This window comes from Seriola dumerili, unplaced genomic scaffold, assembly GCF_002260705.1.
Source record: "Seriola dumerili isolate Sdu_G_001 unplaced genomic scaffold, Sdu_1.0 BDQW01000674.1, whole genome shotgun sequence".
In the NCBI taxonomy this organism is placed as follows: Eukaryota; Metazoa; Chordata; class Actinopteri; order Carangiformes; family Carangidae; genus Seriola; species Seriola dumerili.
This window is the reverse complement of record NW_019174929.1, coordinates 599,064-621,675: the sequence shown is the minus strand read 5'-3', so window position 1 is coordinate 621,675 and position 22,612 is coordinate 599,064. Positions and strand designations below refer to the sequence as shown.

General features: G+C 39.0%; 2 protein-coding genes across 3 annotated transcripts; both read left to right on the top strand.

Moving 5' to 3' along the window:
• The first annotated feature begins 507 nt into the window (after positions 1 to 507).
• LOC111236591 (ras-related and estrogen-regulated growth inhibitor-like protein) lies at positions 508 to 3,706 on the top strand. The gene is made up of 5 exons (XM_022765385.1): positions 508 to 559; positions 1,032 to 1,088; positions 1,608 to 1,681; positions 2,161 to 2,309; positions 3,366 to 3,706. Exons 1-5 carry the CDS (start codon positions 508 to 510, stop codon positions 3,649 to 3,651), a joined length of 618 nt encoding a protein of 205 aa, XP_022621106.1. The 3' UTR covers positions 3,652 to 3,706.
• Positions 3,707 to 5,746: 2,040 nt separating this feature from the next.
• Positions 5,747 to 20,612, top strand: stk33 (serine/threonine kinase 33). Of its 2 annotated transcripts, XM_022765372.1 has the most exons (14): positions 5,747 to 5,811; positions 10,715 to 10,831; positions 11,379 to 11,492; positions 11,643 to 11,747; positions 11,929 to 12,067; positions 14,188 to 14,273; positions 14,937 to 15,021; positions 15,897 to 15,972; positions 16,083 to 16,195; positions 16,308 to 16,393; positions 16,480 to 16,549; positions 17,069 to 17,238; positions 17,956 to 18,042; positions 18,402 to 20,612. In XM_022765372.1, the coding sequence occupies exons 2-14, from the start codon at positions 10,715 to 10,717 to the stop codon at positions 18,582 to 18,584; spliced, it is 1,431 nt and encodes a 476-aa protein (XP_022621093.1). In that variant the 5' UTR covers positions 5,747 to 5,811; the 3' UTR covers positions 18,585 to 20,612. The 2 variants fall into 2 exon arrangements, with proteins under 2 accessions (XP_022621093.1, XP_022621094.1); XM_022765373.1 differs by lacking the exon at positions 17,956 to 18,042.
• The last annotated feature ends 2,000 nt before the right edge of the window (positions 20,613 to 22,612 follow it).

Genomic DNA, 22,612 nt, shown 5'->3' with positions numbered 1-22,612 from the left:
ATGAGACACTTCTGTGACCTTTGGTGAACAATGAAAAAGGGCAGACAGAGAGGTTCTGATAGTACTGAGAGAAAAATGAGAGCTGACCAGTGAAGCAGTCTGTGAAATCAAAGTTGCTGAATTTTGAGCCTCACTGAGGTCAGCCGTCATGTTACATTTTTAACATGTGCTGGTATTTTTATAGTCTGTAGCTTAGATTCTGTAACTATAACATGTCTGTGGATTCACTGGCTTAAAGGGATCCTAACATAACAGCACTATGAGGAAAAAAAAATGTCCTCAGTTTCTCAAAAATGTTGCATGTTGCTCTCAATACCTCTGTCTAAAAACCTGTCTGTATTGTGTTTTTACCACCCTGCTTGGAAAACTGAGAAGGGGCAGAGACCGTGCATGTTTTCAGTTCTCACAGGGGGAGACGTTTAGTGGTGAAGCGCTCAGTCTGTAGAGTGGTACGTCGTGTACAGAAGACAGAGGAGAGGAAGGAGAGTTTTCACAGCCCATACCACCATGAATGACATCAAGTTGGCTCTGCTAGGGAGCGAGGGTGCTGGTAAAACAGGTGAGCACAATAGACACTGACCTGATGTACTGTGCTGTTTTGCTGATGTTTCTTTTTGGTCTGTAAACTTTGCATGGTACAGAATACATTGTGGACTATGTGACAGTGTGACATCGTTGTTTGTCTGTGTATCTAATATAGCTGATATACTGTCCATTATAGGATAAATAACCATCCAATATCCACATATTTTGTTTGTCTGTGGATGTTCAAGTCCTTTCTTTTATGTAAGACTTCCTGACAAACATACTCATATTAAAAGTATGTTAATAAATTAGACACACACATGCAAAAGATAATCTTTCCTTGCAGCATAAGGACACACACCTCTGATGAAGTCTCTGACAATGTCCAATTTGAAATGTAGAGGTTTCATACAATACAATGATGTTGTGTGTGTGTGTTATGTTAGTAACGTGCATGTACCTCCAATACTGACTCCCTTTTTCTTACTCGCATATTCATATTCCAGCTCTCCTGGTGAGATTCCTGACAAAACGTTTTATCGGAGAATATGCCTCCAGTGCCAGTACGTAAATATACTCAATAAACCAGCAATTCTGTTATATCATAGAGAGATATGTCATATATGGCTCTCATGGGCTTTCCACATTGTTTCTGTTGGCCTCACACTAATTACATTATGTCAATTTGAGGTGACTCAACAAAACCTCCTTTGCAGTCTGTTTCATAAGGGTTTGAAATCAATGACGTGCACATTTTACCACCACTTAGTGTTTATCTTACAGGCTGGGTATCTGTAATAGAATTACAGTTTGCAGAGGGGTATAACATTTCAAACCTTTTCACTTCTGGCCTAAATCAATTAGCTTGTTTGCCCCCTCTGAGCAATCATGCACCACAGTAATTATACTAATCTTTGTTCCATGGTTTGACTAAACTGGCACCATGCTGTGATCACTGCCTCTCTGTGAGAAAGCTTTGTGCATTTTCATTTGCTGTGTTTAACTCTTCACTTGTGCAGCAGTTCACATTTATTTCATATGTTACTTCTTATAAAAACCACATTTTACTTGTTTCTTTGCAGATTCTTTCTACAATAAAAGGATGTCCATCGACGGGAGACAGTTAAATTTGGAAATATTTGATCCATGTTCACAGGTCGTAATAGTATATTATATCTTTCTAGGTGATGAATAATTTTCCTCTGTACCACACAGAGTAATGTCATCAGTTTATGTGTTGGTTTGAGGCTATTTCTAATATTCTCTCAGCCTTTACAGGTTTGTGCTGTAACTATTACGACAGCAGAAAATGTTTATAGTGAGCACAAGTGGTTTTCTTTACCACCAAAGTTTTTACTCTTGTTGGCTGCAAAACTCCAGAGTCTCACATAACATGAAACTCTGTGACCCTGCTGCATACTATATTGTGCTGCAGCTAATTTACCATCTCATTTAGCACCCTTCTTGTCTATTTTGGCAAATATCCATGTTTCTCATCACTATTCAGTTTTCTGCATTAATTTGTGGATGAAGAATCCTTTGTTTCAAACTTTTTTTGTTCTGTTTCTGTAGTCAGATCAGTTGATAAACAATGTGCTGTGTGTCTGATGTCCGCATCCACCTTTGCTGTGTCAGAGTGGAAGCAGCAGATGCATCCTGGAGGAGTCTGCGAGCTGGGCAGATGGATTTGTGCTTGTGTATGACATCAGTGACCGAATGTCCTTCCTCCACGCCAAAAGCATCCTGCGGCAGATCAGAGAGGCCCGAGAGGAGAGCCGTAAGGGGTGAGTGACCGTAGTCTGCTGGGAATGAAGCTGAGCTGAGGGATTTGCTTTGATGAACTAATGAGTACCATTCCTGAGATGAATGTGTGTAGGCCTATCAGGGTGAGGATCAATGTGGTATGCTGCGAGTTCAGGACTACATTCCAACACGCTGTACTGACTGAGATGAGCACAAGTATCCCAGTATGGAGTACAGTTTCACTTTGTAGTCAAACAGAGCCAAATATGAGCACACAGAGTTGAAGACATTTTGATTATGGACTCATACTGAATATTCTACGAGTGAAACCTCACAGCTCCTCCAAGTTAATTAACTGGGTAAATCAGTCAAATAATCTTTGAATACTTAATATAAACTTTTCTTGTTCATGTTAATTTAAATGGAATAAAAATATACATACGGAATTTCTTGAAAGACAGCAACAGCTGGAGAGGATAAAAGCACCATCACTCTCCTTGAGGACCAACTTCCTTGAGATTCTTTTCCTAAAATATTATGAGAGGAGAATTAAAAACAGTTAAGGAGACCACTGTGGAGGGCACTGCCTTTTCTGTGTTTCACTGAAACCAGAGCCTGATTTCCATGACTTGAATTGTTCCCCCTTTGATATCAAGTGGAGACCAACAATAAGTACTAACCATCAGTACTTACAGTATAGCTTACATCTTCCACCAGCCTACCCAATTTGATTACATTAATTATACTGACGCACTGATATAAAATTGAGTTAAATTTATTTTGCATTTACATGTTTATTCATTCATTTGGTTTATTAAATGGGGACAAAAGAGAATATAAATGTTTGTAAAGATTTTATATGGAACATTATAATGTTACATTGCATGAAAAGCAATAAAATGCAAAAACATTAATGTTAACACAGCAGCTTCCTACATTGATAATGTTGAGATGTTCTGAAGATGCTATAGAAAGAACCAAGTATTTTTAATCTTACCTGATGATGTTGTTGTTTGGTCAATCTGCACTGCCATTGGCACCATCACCACCTGGTTCACTGGTTGTTGTATGACGCTTCTGAGCTGTCTCTATGGCAGACTGGTGGATGCTCCAGTCTTCTTGGTGGGGAACAAGCAGGACCTGTGCAACGCTCGGCAGGTACATGGGGAGGAGGGCCGATCCTTGGCTCAGGAGCATGCCTGCCACTTCCAGGAGGTGTCTGCAGCGGAGGACTACTTAGAGATATACAACCTCTTCACTAAGCTCATTCGTCGTGTAATGGAGAACCTTAAGCACCGTGCAGACCGCAGACGTTACAGTGGCTCCAAGTCCATGGCAAAACTCATCAATAATGTCTTTGGTAAAAGGCGGAAGTCTGTCTGATGGAGGAAATCAGTGGTTACTGATTATAATATATGTAACTATACGCACTCTTTGTCTGGATACTCCAAGCATTTTGTGTTGGTCAACAAATATGCGGATATATTCAATGGAGCATTTCAAAATATCTGTTTTTTTACTGAAATTGAAATTTTACTGTCTTTCCTAAGGAAATAAATCCAGTATTTGGATCTATCTTGACTAAATGTTTCATTTCATTCTTACTGAAAACAACGGGCAATCTAAGTGGGATTAAATGTTGGTGATTTCACACCTGACTGTGTTGTTCTGAAGCTCTCTCAAATCAGAGCAAAAAAGCAAAATTATACATTTAACTTGCCTAATGTCACGTGGTATGTTAATTTAAATAAATCCATTAAATTTAAAGTTTTTTGTATATCTCACAGCTTTCTGATAAAGTTGTATCATAAACTTTCTAACAGATAAACCATTTTGCAATTTGCAGTTAGTAGCTGAACTGCAGTATGCGACATGTTTTTATTTCTTAATGTAGAGAAAATGGGAACACTGCATCCAGTAGATCTACTGAAAAGCAGGTGTTAGTCTTAAAATATGGTTTGCTAGTTTGCAGTTAAATGGCCCAGACTGAAGTTCAGGCTGCCCAAATAACAATTAAGGTTAAAGATTTACAGATGACCCCTGCCACTGATTAAAATCGCATGCAACAGCACCATTTTAACTGAAATAGAGTTGCAGGCTAACTCAGTTAAAGCTGTCTTTCAGTAAGTTTGTTGTTGTCCCACACTGTTAGGACAAGGAACAGCTTAATAATGGAAAAAATGGAGAGTAAGAATAAAAAATGTGTAAAATTAAAACAAAGAACATGAAAGCACCAACAAATGAATAAATAAATTTGGCTGCTTTTCTGTCTGAAGTAGTAATGTTTAAACATTTAAATAAATAAGCAGTGTAGTATTTTTGATGTGCCAAGAAATGCTAATGTATGGATGAGTTAATAGCATGTCTTGGTAAAATCTTTCAGAAGTGAAATGTAACTCAGTAGATTCACTGAAGTACTGTAGATAAGTAAAAATGCCAGGTAGTAGTACCTGACTTGAGTATTTTCCTTTCATGCCACATTATGTTTCTACTTTTTTCTGAGAGCTTTGCAAGTTACTTTGAAAAATAATATCTTTAAAGATCATATCAAATATGATCCTTTGCTATAAATCACACCACCCAACAATATATAGCCTACAAGTAAAGCTGTAACAATTTGTCAATTAATTGATTTGTCAAGTTACAGAAAATCATAAATAAGTCATTTTCATGCAAAAATGCCAAACATTTCATGGTTCCAGCATACAAATGTGAAGATTTGTTGCTTTTCCTTTTGTACAATTGCTTTGACAAAACAAGTATTGTGAAGGTACCACACTGAGCTTTTGGTAATTGTATAAAATGCTGCATTATTGCATAAATAATAATCTAATGATATAATTTATAATAGTACAGTGGCAGGGTCCATTTCCTTACAATGAGTAGGCCTACCTTTACCTTTAAACTATGTACAGTTTTCTGATTATACTTACATACTTAAGTAATAATTTCATAGCAGGACTTTTACTTGTAATTTTGTTATTTTTTAGTGTGGTATTAGTACTTTTACTGTGTACTTCCTCCACCACTGAGTATGTTCTCATAGCTGCTTTAATCATATAATAATAATAAGCGCTTTGGAGGCACTACTTACCTTCACTTTTAAATGTCATTTAGCTTTCTACATAATTATTTAAAAATCCCTTTTTCTGTAGATTTTAATTTAAGTAAGGGATGAATCAACATCTCCAGTAACAACTTCGTCCACTAGATGGAGACAAAGGACCGAGTAAAATACAGGTTGCCACTGGGCAAACACTGGTTCCCCCTGCAGCTTATATACATACAAAGGAGAGTTCAGGTTATTATGTAAGTTGGAAATTCAGTGGAAGTCCTGTAGTGATCAGGTTTATCCTAAAGAAAGGTCTACTTCACATCAGGTCGACACACACCAGCCAACAGCGACGCTGCAATCTCTCGAATCGAGGAGAAGCCCCGTCCATTCATTGAAGTTTTGTCCCTCTTCGCTTTCCCTACTCACTCGCCGAAAAAGTTTTTGCGTGAGGAAACAACCTGCCGAATGAAAATGCTCTGTTCTAAAAGGTGAGTAACTTTTCTTGAACTTCTCTAACAGCAGCTGCCTCGTTGTGTCCGAGGTACATTCATACGTGTGTCGTTTCATACGTTTTTACCCACTAGAGCAAACGTTTGTGCAACTTTATGTTTCGTTGCTATGACAACGCGTGCCAGGGTGAATGCTACCTTAAATTAATGTCGGTCTTCAGGCTTTCTGTGCTATTTGATGTTATAATAAGAGCAGATTAATTCGTTTTTTTAACGTTACAAGATGGCCGTTGACAGAGTAACAGTTCACCAGTTGAGTCAGATGAGAAAATTGAAGGATTTCATATTAACCATAAGACATTTAGCTGCAAAAATATCAGGAACATTACAGACCAGGAAAATACCTTTACAGATCAATATAACATGCAAGCCTAATTAGTTTGAGATACTGCAAGCGTTAGCTGGAGCAGTCTTTGTGTGAATAAATTCGCCAGCTGATTGAAAAAGTACAAAATCAGCTTGGCAAGTGGACAATGAATGATTTATAACTGAAAGTGTAGACATCTGTGTATTCTGATATGAATGTGCTGACTTCTCTTGTCATCGAAATGAATTCGATTTGTTCTTGTTTCTGCTATGGCCTACATTTTTATAGATGTTTGCCCTCCTAGCTTCGCAAAGCTGAGCCCAGCAAGGGCAGAGATTAGCTTTAACCAGGATTAAACCAATGAGAAAATTTGAATTTGTTGGCCCTTATCTCCTAGCTACATGTGGAGTGCTCTGAGCAAATAGCAGAATTCGATCTTTTGCTTCCTTTTGGCAAAGCATGTTTTCTTGCCAATAGACACTTATCAAACATGACCACTGAAGACAGGAGGAATTCTTGGAGGGACCTTTAAATTATTTGTTTATAGGGACAACATGCATTACTTGTTTTCTGGATGTAGAAATAGGAACTTAAAGCACCTCCTTTTTGCCTGTCCTGAATACCATCAACTGTCAGGTGTGTTTCTGTATCATTGTAATACAAACTGCATGTGATATTTCTCTGTTCTAACTGTCGTTTTCTGAGTCTCTCAAAAGTCATTATTTGAGATAAAATGATGATTTTACAATACATCTTGTATTACAGCTGGTTCTGTGTGGTGTTATAAAAAAAGGGTATAAAATAAATCCACTCAATCTATCACTCTGTCTGTCTATGTAATTTTGGCCAAACAGCAAACAACATTTTACATATTTAAAATTGTATCAGAAACATTCTCACAAATAAATCATTTTGCAATTTGCAATTGTAGGGACACTACATGTATTACTTGTTTGCTGAGTGTAGGAATTTTGTTAGTCCTGCAGACCATTAATTGTCAGGTGTTTTTCACAGCTGTGCAGTAAGTGTGTTGTATGCTTTAATGACTTAATTACATTTGGACCACGAGCTTTGATAATCTCTCTGCATAAAATCAGGGTTCACCCCATAACTTAGCGAAGTAGATGGGCTCTATATTTGCATTCTAAACATGCAATTTCTTGCCTCATCAGGTAATGTAATTCCACGCTTCATTAGGACTGTGAAGTTTATCATTTGTCATCAAAGCCAAGCTGTCAATAAATGATTAAGTTTCACATAAGGAAAATGTAATATTTGGGCTCAAGCAAAACGGATAGCAGTGTACATTTTAATTGCAGTTTGTAAGATTTTGCTTTTGTTTGATTTTCAGGCTATATTTTACTGGCTATTTGTTACAGCTTGAAGCACTGTCATTAGAGAGCAGCTTAAGCCTAATTTATTCTACTATTTATGCCATTAAAGAAAGAAAACTTCTAAAGTAACTGTGTAATATCTTGACGGTTTGGTTGAAAGTGAAAAGTAATAACTGTTTTGACACTGTGGTTTCAGCAGTATATGCCATTTCTGTCTAGGGTAAACAACTGCTGACTTTTGGTATGCTGCAGTTGTTCTCCCTTAGCTTTAGGGGTGCAAATAAGTATTATTTCCATCATTGATTAATCTGTCAATTATTTTTACAATTAATTTATTAAATGGCATATCACTTGTGTTCACCACTTCCTACTTGCAGGTGTTTTTCAAAACAGCAGCATCTGCCAGTAAAAAAAAACAAAAAAAAACATTTATGCAAAATTGTCAGAACTGTGTTTGTCTTGTTCAACAGTTTTATATCACTGAATGTAAAGAACATTGCACCCTCTAGGGGCTAGAACGGTGGGAGAAAGAATAAATATACATTACCTCAAGTTAATGAAAGACAAGCAGGTTTAAGGGAAGAAAAGTTACACAGGATCAGAGTCATCCTTTGTATGTCCATGCTTTGTTTGTACCAAAGTGACATTGATTTTGTGTGCTTAGTTCTCTGACAGTATCCCCCACACTCCCAGTCATTAGGTACTACGTATATTTATTCACTCAGTAGAGTAAAGAAACAGAAATTGCTGTCCGACAGAATGATGGAGAAATGAGGCAAGTATGGGCTTGACTTGTGATGAATCGTCAGCTCTAATTACTTCCTGCTGAAACTGGAGATGAGGCAAATTCAATGTAAGAGGTGGACCTCAGCCTGTCTCCTTGGAGTTGGTGTGTGTACTGATGTTTGCTCATCTTTCAGCATGTCGGTATGTGAACAAAGACCATTATGTTTTGACATTGGTCATTTGTACTGTCAACTACAATTTAGTCATTATTTGACCTAGTTAGTAATTCTTTTACCAGTCCTCTGTCAATGTAGAGGTGAAAAAAAAGAGATCCACTCAGAATTTGGTGATACTGTAACACTGACTTAATCAAGTCTTAATCAAGACTTGCTCTTTCAGTGAGATTTTCACATTTCACATGATGTACAGGTATATGACAGATAATTTAGCCTTAATGGAGGCCATTTTAGGTGCACTGGTGGCACAGGGGCACAACTCTCAACCTACCACTACTGAGAGGTTTCAGTCCTGATTGTATTTTCAGCAATTTGGTCATGCAACAAACACAGTTGGCCACGTTTTCAAGTTGCGAGCTACGAAAAGATCATGTCCTTGTCACTGCATCAGCGACTCTAGAGTGTTGTTTGGGGCAACTCCACTAAAGAGTGGTGGGATTTGTAAGAAAGAGCAGGAACATCCTGCCTGTTGCAGTTTGTTACTGGTGGATTAAAAGATTTGGTTGCTTTTGTAAGTGGCATTTCATTTTATGAACTTGGCAGTAGAGGTGCTATGTATATATATATTGATCGATCAAGGTTCAAATACAGTAATTATTGGGTGCATCTGGGCCCAAATCTATCTCTAATATCCCACCTCCAGCCCCTCCAGTCCTCAGTTTGGGATTGTGGTCAGGTGAAGTGTAAAAGTTTTAAGTTATTAAGTTAAAAAAAGAAACAAAACAAAACAAAACAAACAAAAAACAAGTAAGTAATTTATTATGTGTTTTGACCTGTAATTTGACCTGTAACAGAAACACATCTAGAGATTGCAGACAGACAACCCCAGGCTTGAAGCAATTGAAGACCCGTGTCTAGGTGACCCTTTTTAAGGCCAGGCTTCTCGCCCTGACCTGACCCTGATATCCCATTTCCTTTGAATCAGGGATTTGGGGCTAAGGACCAGACACCTCTGTCTTGGAAACCCATGAGGTTCACAGGACCCTCCTCTTCCAGTTACAGTCCCCAGTGATACACTCATCACATGCCTCTGTCTTCCACAAATGAGCTGTGATTGAGGTGATTGGAATTTCCAGACGCTGTCACAATCGTTTTGATTGGAAAATAGACAGGAGATAATGGGAGAGACAGGCCTGTTATGAGAGCCCTGTCAGGGCTAAAATAATGCATCAGAGTGAAGAGGTTAAAGACACCGTTTCCTTGTTAATAATTAATTGCTGTGCGTGTGGTGGATCCACTTCATCGCTCCCAGTCATCACTTGATAATTGCTTTACATTTAATTTGGCTTTAGAGACTGTTTTTCAAGCTGGGTAAATTGTGCTTAAAGTTAATATGGGCTCAGACAGAGACAGCGGTTTGGTCATAAACCTCTGATAACAAAAAAAAAGTGACAAGTTAGAATTAGTAAAGTAGTAAAGATTCAGTATACACTACTTCTTAAAGTGTAGACGTTTTTTATTCAACCTTTATAAGCTAACTTAAAAATAATATCTTTAATACTGGTAAAATAACCCTCAACTTAAAGAATTTTGTTAATTACTTTATGCTTTTTCGAAACTAGCAGTGGTGTTTGTATTTGAGAATATTTGTGTGTTTTTTTTCTAGAAGTCAGTAACATTATATTTAGAGATATTGAAAAACTGGAAACAATGCTGTTCATTTCGTATACTGGACAAATGTTAGCCTCTCAGTACTGAAGCAATTAGTCAAATGACCGAAAATGTATCATTGCAATTATAATAGGCAATAGATAATAGTACTCGTCTAAGTCGTTTTAATGTCAAATATATCAAATGTCAGAATTGGCTGCTTTTTGTTCTGTTTACATTGTTTCATTGAAAATGTAATGCTTTTGGGTTTTGGACTCTTAGTCAGCCAAGATTTACAGAGGTGATGGTGTAATTGCCTACTGAGTTACTAGAAATCTAGTATCGGTCGGGCTCTTTATTAGGCAGGATGGTAAACTGGGTCATGAAAGAATGAGAGAACTTACAGTAGGACTGCCTTTTGTCTTGGTCGACTAGGAGATGCTTGGTTGATTGCTCTTTTTTAAGGTTGGGAACGGGCTTTTAGCAATCAGTTAGGAATGTAAAGTGATGGTCACATCTATGGCACCACAACAATATTCACAAACACAAGTTGGTCTTTTATAAACACTATATTTTAAGAAATCCCTCTCCATGACTTCATTAAAAACATGTCATGGACAGCCCTATTATCTCATGGCTTGATGAGGAATTTCAGGGTGATAATGATTGCCCTCTCCTTCCATCTCTAGATGACAGAAGCAGATGTTAGTGGATTAGACATGGACATGGTGTCCCCACGGACCAACAGGGACACATTGGAGAGGGATGTGCCTGCAAAACGCCTTGAGAATGATGCTAAACTCAGGGTATGGAGAGCTTCTATACATGATTCCACTACAGTCCTGTGTTGTGCTATGGGACCACCAGTGAAGAAGTCACACATAGTCACTGGTGACCTCTATAGTACACTCTATCTGCACCAGAAGGGGATCAAACTTCACTTTGCTGCTGTATAGCCCCCCTTCACTGGGGAATTTGACTGCTCCCTTTGCCAAATTCGAAACAGCCAGTGCTCAGCCTTGCATGCACACAGATAATGATCAAGTTAATTAGACCTGAGATTGAAGGAACTGCAGCAGCAACTTAATCATTTGTAACTTGATTAGAAATACTATATTCTGCAACTCCAGGGACCAGAAAGCTTTCAGTTTTTTTTCAGAGAGCTTGAAATTAGGATGTACTTCAGATTTCAGGTCTTGAGCTAAGACATAATGTTTTTGTAATCCAAAACAGTGAAATGATCCTAAAATCCTAAACACAAGCTCAAGGGAAATCCTCTGCTGTCTCTGACTGACAGGAACAGGTGTAGATTACAGATCTAGTAATGTTTTCTTCCTTTCCTATCCCCCATAGGAAATTTATAAATTTGGAAGAAAATTGGGTCAAGGTAGCTTTGGAGTTGTTTATGAAGCCACCCACATTGGGACACAGACAAAGTGGGCTATAAAGGAGGTGTGCAGACCAGCGGTGAGTACATTTGGTATACCTGTGGCCAGTCTGTTTTTCAATGTGATAAAAAGTTAACTAATAACTAATAAGAGATAGTTTATCGTGTGTAGACAAACAAATGGCCATAACCATGCTGAACCTCCATCAGCTGACCTTCTGTCACTTCAGGCAGGAAGTTCGAAAGTCGAGATGCTGGAGCATGAAATAGACATTCTCAAACAAGTGAATCATGATAACATAATACATCTAAAGGAAGTCTACGAGACGCCCAGGGTGAGCATTGCTGTGTCCTTTAAGTCACAAATTCAAAGTAAGTATAGTTAAGAGAGTCAGTTGAGAGTGATGCATGTGACATAGAATCTCCTATTACCATATGCCCTCTGTATAAAATATTTCTGTTAAGCACACACACATTGACTGTATGGTGAGATGCATTTTGTTTGCTTGTTTCTAGATGATGTATTTGGTTACTGAGCTGTGCGATGGAGGTGAACTGAGGCATCTGTTGCAACGGAAAAGGTTCTTTACAGAGGACGAGACAAGGCATATCATCTGTAGCTTAGCTGACGCCGTCGCCTACCTTCACAAAAGAAGTAAAGTTATTCTACAGGTTGACATTTTGATAGTATTAAGAATAATCTAGAAAATCACACTAGCCTAAAATCTAGTTTTGTTGCTGCTGTGATGTAGTGGGTGTGACATAATGGTGTTAAATAATGCTATTGACCTTGTTGTTAAGTTACTTCACATGCTTCATATTCTAACCCTAATTACACTTGAGTGTGGAACAAGTAGTATTGGGTTATGTTTTAGTCTGGGGTATTTTAGATTGTTAAATTAAATACACCGGTGGAATTTGAAAAACTGTCCTTCACTTAGATTACTATAGGGCCACAGTGCCAGTATTACACAACTGTGTTGCCCTCATTGACATGAGACTCCTTGCTATTATAGCTTTCAGTCATTATAGAAGCATGGCTCAGTTTGATAAAAGAGAAATAATAAACAACTGCCAGGAAACAACATAATAAACATTTTAATTAAATCTATGTGTTTCATTTGGAAATGCCTTTTCTCCTTCTAATGGTGAAATCTGTGGTTAGAGGTAATTTAGGACACTGTCTGGCAATAAAGCATCATTACATGTGACTAATGACTAATTTACAACAAAGTAGGGAGCAATACTGATTAATAGGTGTGTTCTCACATGGAAAGTCCCCTGTGTTAGTTTTCCTCACCTTGATACAGAGAAATGATACTAATGAGAAAGCACTGGCTTTTCATTGGATAGCCAGAACTGTTTTTGTCAAATGGGCGATCATGAAAGTCCCTTAGCTTATATTTGTTTGGATTTTCTATCAAATTTTTCACATTCAATTGTTAGTCTTAGCTGTACTTAGCTGTACTTTGTGTGTACTCAGCTGTGTTTTGAGCTTTAACACATGCTGGTAACAACATGGAAAATTTTGCCTGTTCATGTAACTATTAACACTGCAGATCCAACTGTTTTATTAAATAAGAAGCAAGATTTCTCAGTAAGCTACCAGAGGGATGATTACTAAAACATAATGCACCAAAAATTAGGTAATATTTGGTAACTATGATGTGTTTTCCTCTCATCTTTATTTCATTAAAGAAATGCAAAACTAATGTATTTTAAAATGGGCAGTTGTTATTTAGTATGTATAATTATCAAATAACCTTGATGAATATGAAATTGAGAGTTCAGCTGCAGCATTGAATGAAAAATTTTCAGGTGCTTGTTTTATGCACAACAGTTGGTCTCACTTACCTTTCACACACCATCAACCCTGTTGTGTTATATAATTGGTTGCTTTAACCAGTGCAGTGAAAAGGACTGCCCAGGGCAAATTGTATTTTTCCTATTGCCTTCTCTCACTCCACCAAGTTTTGTTAACAATACCCTTCATCCCGGGCCTACTGCAAGCAAGATAAATAGATCACTGTGTTAGTGTGTGTAAAACATAGTTTATTCTGGCGACTGACAAAAATTGCCTTTATTTTCAGAAGATTTAGGATGCCATGTTTTGTGTCATGTGACTTTTCAGAAGATTGGCATGTTCCACTGGCCAAGTCCATGAGGCTGCTTTGTTAAGTCAGTCTTCATCAGTTACTCATGGGGGCACTGGTCCTTTACCAATCAGAACTATTTAGGCGCAAAGGGTAGCCACAGTACAGCGCCTGAAAACCAACTCTTGTTATGAGGCCAGTGCTTTAGTCAAGGGCAATGGATTGGCACATTGGGGTGGGAAACAAGCTGAGCTAACATGAGGAGAACTAGCAGCACTACCGGTTTGTTGTCATGGTCGTGATTGATGATTTACCTGTCAATCACTTTGGTATTTAATTGATAAAATTACCAACACAGCAAAAGTGACAACTATTTGGGGGGATTGGGGTAGAAACAACTTTGAATCATGTGATGCCAGAAAGCAAGACAGTTAAAAAAAAAAACCTTTAGCTTTTCTTTGGGAGTCCAACCAAGTGATAATTTGTGTTTGTGATCATTCTTATTACTTATTACTATGAGAAACCCCATTTCCACCACTTTGATCCATATTGTTATAAAATATTGATTTAAATAGTCATTACAACAGCTAATTGAGTAAATTTAATTGTCACTTACACCCCTGTAAAACTGTATTCAAACCCAAGATATATCTGTAAAAGTCTTTCTCATCACATCTGACAGACATAATGCACCGGGACTTGAAACTTGAGAACATTCTTGTGAAAAAATCTCCAGATGTTGATGATAATGACAGGATTAATATCAAGGTAAGATCGTGTCTCACACAGTGAAACTTTCCATCAGTGTGTCTTATCCATTCTCTTTTAGACAGAGCACAAGACTCTGATGGACACTTTTTCCTTGTATCTCCTCTATATTTAGTAAAGGCTTTAAATACTACCTCATTATGACAGACTCCCTCTGGTCTTCCTTCATATTATACCTTTACAAAGAAAGACTCTACTGTATCTTAAAACAAATTACCAGCTGAGCACAGCATGTTTTGTGCATTGACAACAAGCCAGCCAAAGCAGATACCTGGTGTGTGAGCTAAGACAAGACTAGGCCACAGTATAAACATCCCTGTCTCTTTCTGTTTTTCTCTTTGTCTCACACACATGCACAAACACTCACATACTGGTCATTCTGTAAAAAAAGAGTTGCCATGGCACAGCATAAATTACTCTATCACAGTAGTTAGTCCTCTCTTCTGGATGTTCTTGCTTTTGCAATGATGTGATACCCCTTTGCAAATACGTTCACCTGCACAGCTTTAACACCTATATAGCTATTCACATGAAAAGTCAAGGGTCATTGTTTGTTCTCAAGCAGTGTTTTCCTGACAAAAAGAATTTAGTACAGGTTCTGTGGGAACATCTAAATCATGTTTATTTGTATCACCTTTTTCTTAAGTGCTATTTTCTGCCTAGGTGACGGATTTTGGATTATCGGCGAAGACAGGTGTAGGGATTGAGAACATAATGAAGGAGGCCTGCGGGACTCTTGGCTATATGGGTATGACACCTGTATTTCCTACTGCATGCTAGAAGGCCTAACAGATGACCACAGGGATAGAGCTCTAACTGCCACAGTATCTGTTTGATTCTACCATGGGGGGTTGCTAAAGTGAGACATTTAAAATCCTACACATAGTGGTTTTAAGTTCATACACAGTGAGTGTAATTTTGTTTTTTTTTATGGGGAATGTACCAGGTATATTTTATATCTGTACTTATTATTGTGTATTTAGATGTACTGTGTGTGTATCTCTCTCTCTCGTTCTCTCTCTCTCTCGCTCTCTCTCTCTCAAAAAAAAAAGTAGCAATGTGCAGGGAAAGGTGGGGAAAACAAATACTGCTAGCTGGTGTTAACATGGATATAGAAAATGAATATTTGATACATTCAACACATTTGCGAGGCCTCAAAGATTCATACAATGGGTTTTGTTGAGAAACACTACATCTTAAAATTTTTACTTTGGGAATTTAATGCTGAAAAGTTGATGCATTACCTCTATCACACAGTATGCGACTTGCAAAACATCCTTCAAATTTTTGTTAAAACTGCATTGTTTTAGCTTGCAGTCTTCATCTTCTCCTCCTCCACTTTTATTTGCGCATTGTTATCTGTTATGGCTCATTTCTGCCACCAACTGTGGACATGCATTACCACCCTGTTTATCACATAGCTCCTGTGCTTGTGTGTGAGTGCATCCTTGTGAATGTGCTAATAAAGCACGATACAAACAAAATGGGATATACTTACTGAAACACTGATCAGCATCCCCAGTTGTGGTCAAAAACCAGTTTTAACTAGTAGTTTTAAGCCTCGACATTTCCATACGTCAGATAAAGAAAGCCTCACGTTTTGTATATGTGTGTGAATTTCAGCACCTGAAATGATGAGCGGCCGTGGTTACAGCCTGTGGTGTGATGTGTGGAGCATAGGAGTCGTTATGTATATGTTGTAAGTAGACACACACATCATATATATATATATATATATATAATATATATGTATATATACATATACATACATACTGTGAGTACATGTGTCTGAGCTGTGTGTCCCTGTAGGCTGTGTGGGGAGCCTCCGTTTGTGTCGAGAAAAAAGGCAAACCTACTTGATGAGATTATGAAAAAAGAAGTCACATTTATTCAACCCATCTGGGCCACAGTCAGTGATGCAGGTGACACCTAGTCTCCATTCTCATTCTTAAATAAATGTAATGCATACATGCAGTTTTACTGTTCAGATTGTTACTAACAAACTCACTGATTGGTTTGAGTCTGTCTCAACAGCAAAAAACATATTGACTTGCCTCCTGAAGACGGACCCAGCCTACCGCATGTCCGCTAATCAGCTACTAGAGAACCCATGGATTACAGTAAGGCGCTGATTCTCCCCACTGCATTCATAAACTTTACCAAATGAGTCACATGAGGAACTCTTATGGGGTGCTTTGTTCAACAGGGTGACACTAATGTGCCTGTTATACAGTCCAATGCGCTGGATCTGATGCGCAACCAACGGGAAGAGGAGAGTAAGACAATGATGAAGATTTATCTCACATCAAATAACTTAATCCAGATCACGATTTGATAATATACTGTATGACAAGGTGTTCTGATATATGTAAATAAGGGATGAACTGGAGGCAAAAACAGCACTGCAAGTTAACTGAAAATGTAGCATGAAGTGTTAGTATTGTTGCTATGATTGCCTGTAGTTTTATATTATTATTATTATTATTAGATTACTTCTTAACTGCTCAACTGCTAAAATACTATAATTGAGGTGTCCTGATGTATAATTTCAACAGATGCCAACCAGCCAGTCAGAAACATTTTCTTTCACACAGTGCACAGTACTATTGGATATGCCAGTGATACCAAATAAGGTCAAATTAGTAAAAACCTGCACAGAAACTGGTTGTTACATGTAAATATATGGCATTTGATTATCATACAGTGGAGCAGAGGAGGGATGGAGGGAGAGAGTGGTAAACCAAAGCCACATGAGGTTATTTGATGTTGATGTTATTTAAAATTGTCCACAATAGGAACAAACACTCTGGAGGACCTGTCCCTCGCCTTCTCTAAGGACACCCTGAACCTATCCCTGGTCCCTGGGGCAGCTTTACCAGAAATAGACAGTAACTGCGGGAACCCTGTTAAACTCAGCCCTGAAAAAGACAGCAGCTTCTGCAGACCCTCCACATCCACCAAGCGGGTACTGTATCTCTGTTTAGCACAACTCTACAACATTTTGACCTCAACTGCCTTCTTACGTAGGGCTCCAAATTTATATGGCTCCCAAAATATTGAATAGATGTAAAGTCTCTACTTATTTATATAAGTACTGTATGTAGTTAATGTTCTGTCCATTACATCTGTTCACACATCACTTACTTCATGTTGTAGTTATCTTGTTTTTAACTAGGACTTTCCAATTAAGTAGATAACTTGGCACTTGTAGCAAAACTGTTTTTACAAAGTTGTTGAAGTTTCCGGCCATTATTAATAATGTTTTAGTCACCTACTTATTGAGTTCACATGGGCAAGCAACATGAGTGGTTGTGACTAAACCATAATACTGTAATCATATCATAGGAGAATGTTAAGGTTGTTACCCAACTATCTATTAGATTTTGCTAGGGCACTTTATGATTAGACTCACAAACGTGCACATGGTTTTACATTGCAATTAATGGCAGTTCTAACAAATATTTTGGGTGTGCTCATGCTGCGTTCTTGAATGTTACCGTATTTATCTGATTTGTAAATATCATTCATGTCAATATCCATGTGGTAATTATGATTGTGGATCTGAACAAAAAAGTAAAGTACCACCCTATAGGTCAGACCTTATCTATTATTTATGGTCATGGAATCCAGGTACAGATCGCTCATGTTTCCCTTTGGGTTCCTCTTGTATCTTGGAATAAAGATTAAAAACAGTGGGGGCAGCCTCCAGCATGACAAGCGCAGAAATGGCACTGAAATCTCAGGACCACCTCAACCTACCACCATGCAGGTTTGTTTAACCTTCTCCAACTTGGCCCATTTAGTTCAATTTCAGTTTATTCTGTAATTTATAGGTTTTTGTTATTTTTGCAGTAGCACTTGACCAACCCTGAATTTTTTAATTTATCTGTTAATTATACAAATATCTACAGCTGCATTTTAAGCACAAACTTTCTTACCAAACAACCGTTGTGCTTTCACATTGCCATGCATACTGCTTTTTAAATTCAACCACCACTAGATGGTGCCAGATTTACCTATTAAAGAGGATGGTAATAAAGGTGTAGCCATGCAGCTGTTTTTTTTTTTTTACATGAATGTGCTAGTTAATTCTGTCATGTAAGTTGAATATGAATCTTATTCCTGCAGTCTCATGCCGGTGTGAAAGCCACCACACAGCTGAGTGCAAAGCAGCACAGGCCTCAGGAGAAGAAGGACCTCAGTACTGGACAGAAACCAGTCCCTGACCTTAGTAAGGCAGACAACCAGAGAGTAAGGACTGGGCCCCGCAAACCACCAGCTGGCTCTAAGACTAATAACCATTCAGAATAAAACTAAGAGAATTGAGCCACATCACAAGATTAGGAGTGAGAGAGAATACAAGTGAGTGGGCGAAAGAGAGTGAGCATACAAGGAAGAAACACTACACTAGAAGTGGACTTCATTTGATATACACTATGCTTAGTGTAATTCTGGTTATTTTATGTAATTCTGTGATTTAGCAACAAAATGTGAATGTAACTACTGTGAATGGTGCAACCTTTATGGTGATGACCAAAACGAAGCAGTGATAGCAGTGTCAAATGAAAGGGCCTCATATGCAGGTGTGAAAATAGTACAAGAAGTCCAAGCAGCTGAGTGTCCAGCCTCAGCAGGGTCTTGTGCCAAAGGAAAGGCTCCTGGTCTGAGGTGTTCTCCTGGACGGGGCAACAAATGCTTATTGTTACACAGCCAACCGTTTGAGCCAAATACAGACTCACACTTTTTATAGTGGCCAGTACACACAGAGATTGAATGAGTTTGTCAGATATTACTGGTGGCATCTGATGGAAGGTTTTTATTATAAAGCAGCGACCTAGAGTAAGTCGAATAAAAAGAGCCACCCAGGAGATTTGAGAACAGCACAGCTCATTCCTTAATAAAACTATTATTTAGTAATTTACTTACTGCTAGACGCATATCTTCTCATTATTAATGTTATCTCTTTATTTGAACACTTGGTGAATGTATGCCTTTTCCATATAGGAAGTAATAGTCACTTGAAAATGATTTAATTTGTAAAGAAGTGAATGTTAATTTATTACACTGGGGGAAAATAATCATTAGCTTGGGGTCAGAGATGTATTAATATGGTCAGTATATTTTCTTCAACAAATGTACAAATGAATTCCCTTAAAATGAGCATTTGTTAGAAATGTGTGATCACAACTCGAAGCTGCTTTTAAATCAGTCATTTTTTTGTAAGACGTGCCAAATATCGTAAAACACAGAACTGTTTGCATATTCATATTCAATAAAATGACAAAATATTTTGTTATTGTTTTATAATTACATGCTAAATTACAGAGAATACTCATGAAGAGTACAGGAGATTGTACTGCTTATCGTTTCACAACACCAAAGTGAGCAATAGGGATTTTCTTTTTTCTGGTCTGACCTCTCAATTCCAAAAATGCCCTATATGCAGTGACTGCACCCACTCAGTGTCAAAACAGAAAAACTGTCACACAGGCTGGTTACGCTCCATCTGAATGCAGAGGATTGGGACTGAGGGCAGCCACGGGTCTAATCTCATTTGGAGGCCATTGAAAGCAGTAGGAGCTACTTTGAGGGCACTGCCATTCAAACACAGGTTTTTTCCGCTGTAGAGAGAATAATCCCCAGCATAGATACAACATTAAAGTAGCCAAGCATAACACACAGAGGCTGAATTTCAAATTCACCCATTTGCATCTTGAAGTGAATGAGTGCCAACAATGGGGCCCTGTGTTCATACACAGGCTCTGTGTTTTAGTGCGTATGTGTAAATGTAGGGTGTGTTTATTGGAGCTGTTTTCAAAAGGTATTTCTGCATTTCAAAGAAGAGTCTTAAAAGTGTGGACACAGTATTTATTACATTCTGTCCAGGTAAATATACTAGTCTTAGGAGATGTTTCTTAACATCATGAATAGAGATGCAAAACAGTTTCATTGTCCTTTATTAGATTTGATTTTAAACAGTTTGTGAGAATGGACAAATGACATATGAATTATCTTTGATTCAAGCTGCTTGCCAAAAAGACTGCAACATTACTGCAACATTATTGACTTACTGTATGCCTTCAGTTTATTCAGACTGGTATAAACAGCAGATGGAGCTGTAGTAAGTCGCTGAATTCATTTCCTGCAGTTAATCTGACAGGAGAGTGCTATCCTTAAAGCTTCCTACCTAGTTTTTGTGCATGAAGATGTGTAATTAGAATTGATTGCTTGAGTCACTGCCCATTAAAACTGCAATGTCCATGTAATGTGTCACTAATTAATATGTTGAATGGTTATGCCTTGATGGTCAACTCAAACAAAATAAATGGTGAAGACATGCTTCATTTTGGGGGTCTGTCTTATTCACAAAATGTGATTTTGTTGGTAGTTAATTTGAGACACAAAATTTACACAACAATCATCATCTATATAGTTAAACCTCTTTTCCCTTTAGATTACCTCACTTGATTTGCATAAAGTCTGTTCAGATAACCTTATGTATGGCTAATTTTTGTCAGAAGAAGAGATGGGATTTCAGCATATGGTCCTCATTGTCTTGCGCTACACTTTTAATTAATTATGGGGAAACAAAAAAAAAATATTCAAATTGATTTGTGCAAGCAGAATATGACCTACAGCAAATTATAGGAGTGCTTGTACATGCCTCAGGGTAGAACAAATTCAAAGAGAGTGAAACACATCAAGAAAATATGGAAGAATCGGTTTCTTCATATATGATGACAGTGGGCTCAGATGCTGTTAAAATACTGTCAGTTCCTATTGCTGGAAGAAAATGGGAGCCTCCAGTTTTACTTTTACTCCTTTGGCCAAAACAACAGAGAAAAGAGGTGGGAGGGGAGGGGGACAGAACGAAAGAGGCTGGTGGATAGGTTAGGGGCGTGAATTTGGGACAAAGCATGGAGGCAAAGGAAATTAGAAAATTCGCCGGGATGGAACAAGCGATGCGCCCCCTGCACCCCCCAAAACCATCCCCCCTTTTCCTCCAGCAGTTCTCCTGACAGATGGAAGTAAGGGTGGGTGGGTTGACGGGCTGGAGGGATTAAAACTCTGCAGTCCCATTTTGGAGCCTGAAGAGAGTGTCACTCCTGCAAAGGTGGGGTGCAGAGAGGCACTTGTGGCGAGAGTCACGGGGCGTGTGAAGAGGGTGCACGCGGGCTAATGTCAAAAGAGGCAAGGATGCTTCCCGTCCCTCGGCCCCCCTCTGCTCTATCCACCTTTATCCACTGAGGAGCGTGGAGGGGGCTGCTAAGAGGGGGTAGAGCCCGGCGGGCCAGCGGGCGCGCGGTCCCTTGCTCGCAATCAACCTTAATAGAAGCTACCCTTTAACTTAAGCAGCCCCTCATGCGTGCCACAGAGCGCCCAATACCTAGCAGCTGAACCCCCCCCCCACTTCCCTCCATCCTCACCCCAAACACAACATCCTCACACGCGCTCCTGCTCAGGCACACTCTCGCTCAGGCGCCCCCCCGAAACCAACCCGACCCTAACTGCACCCCACAGCGACCACCCCACGGCCCGGCCTAAAAAAACAGACTCTACAATGTCATGCGAAAATAGCTTAGCCCGAACGGTTATCTGTAGCGAAAGAGCTCACTCGACACATGCTCCCAGACACGCTTGCTCCCTGCATCCAACTTCAGTGTTTGTAGTTGGCGCCCAGCTAACCTCCCATAGCCGCTTACCACCGCGATGCCGCCCATGCCTGCATCCGCATCCTGTTAGTCAAGAGTTGTGCATCCTGCTCTGATTCATGTACAATAAAGGAGTCATTCGAGTCATGGTAAATTCTTGAAAAATTAGGCCAAAACAGCACAAACACTATAGCTCGCTTTGTCCAGAATCCTTCCTTGGCATAATCTAGCATATACTGATGACTTTATAGGTTAGATCTTTAATTGTTTCCGCGCTATATAATACGTCATGTTTTATTTGTGTTATGGGAAAGCACCGTGATGCAAAACCTGTTAAAGCGCCGGGATAATCCGTTGGAAATAGGAGAGATCAGGTAAACGTGAGAAACAAGAGAAGTAGCTGAAAGAGCGACAAAACACCTGCTTCGGAGAAGCGTGGTAAGTCGTACGTAGCGTGGGTGATGTCGGCGAATGGCTGAAAACACGTTGTGAGACGGTGCGGAGCACGACAGAGAGAGGGGCCTTGAGCGTGCATCTCCCCAAGGGCAAGTGTCGTAATAAGCTGGTTGGCAAAGCGTTGTGTTCCATGCTACTGCCCTGGTCCGTAGGAACTGCAGGGCGACAGCACAAGCGAGCGGCCCGCCGGACCCCCCCACCACACCACCCCCAAACGGCCAAGAAAACACA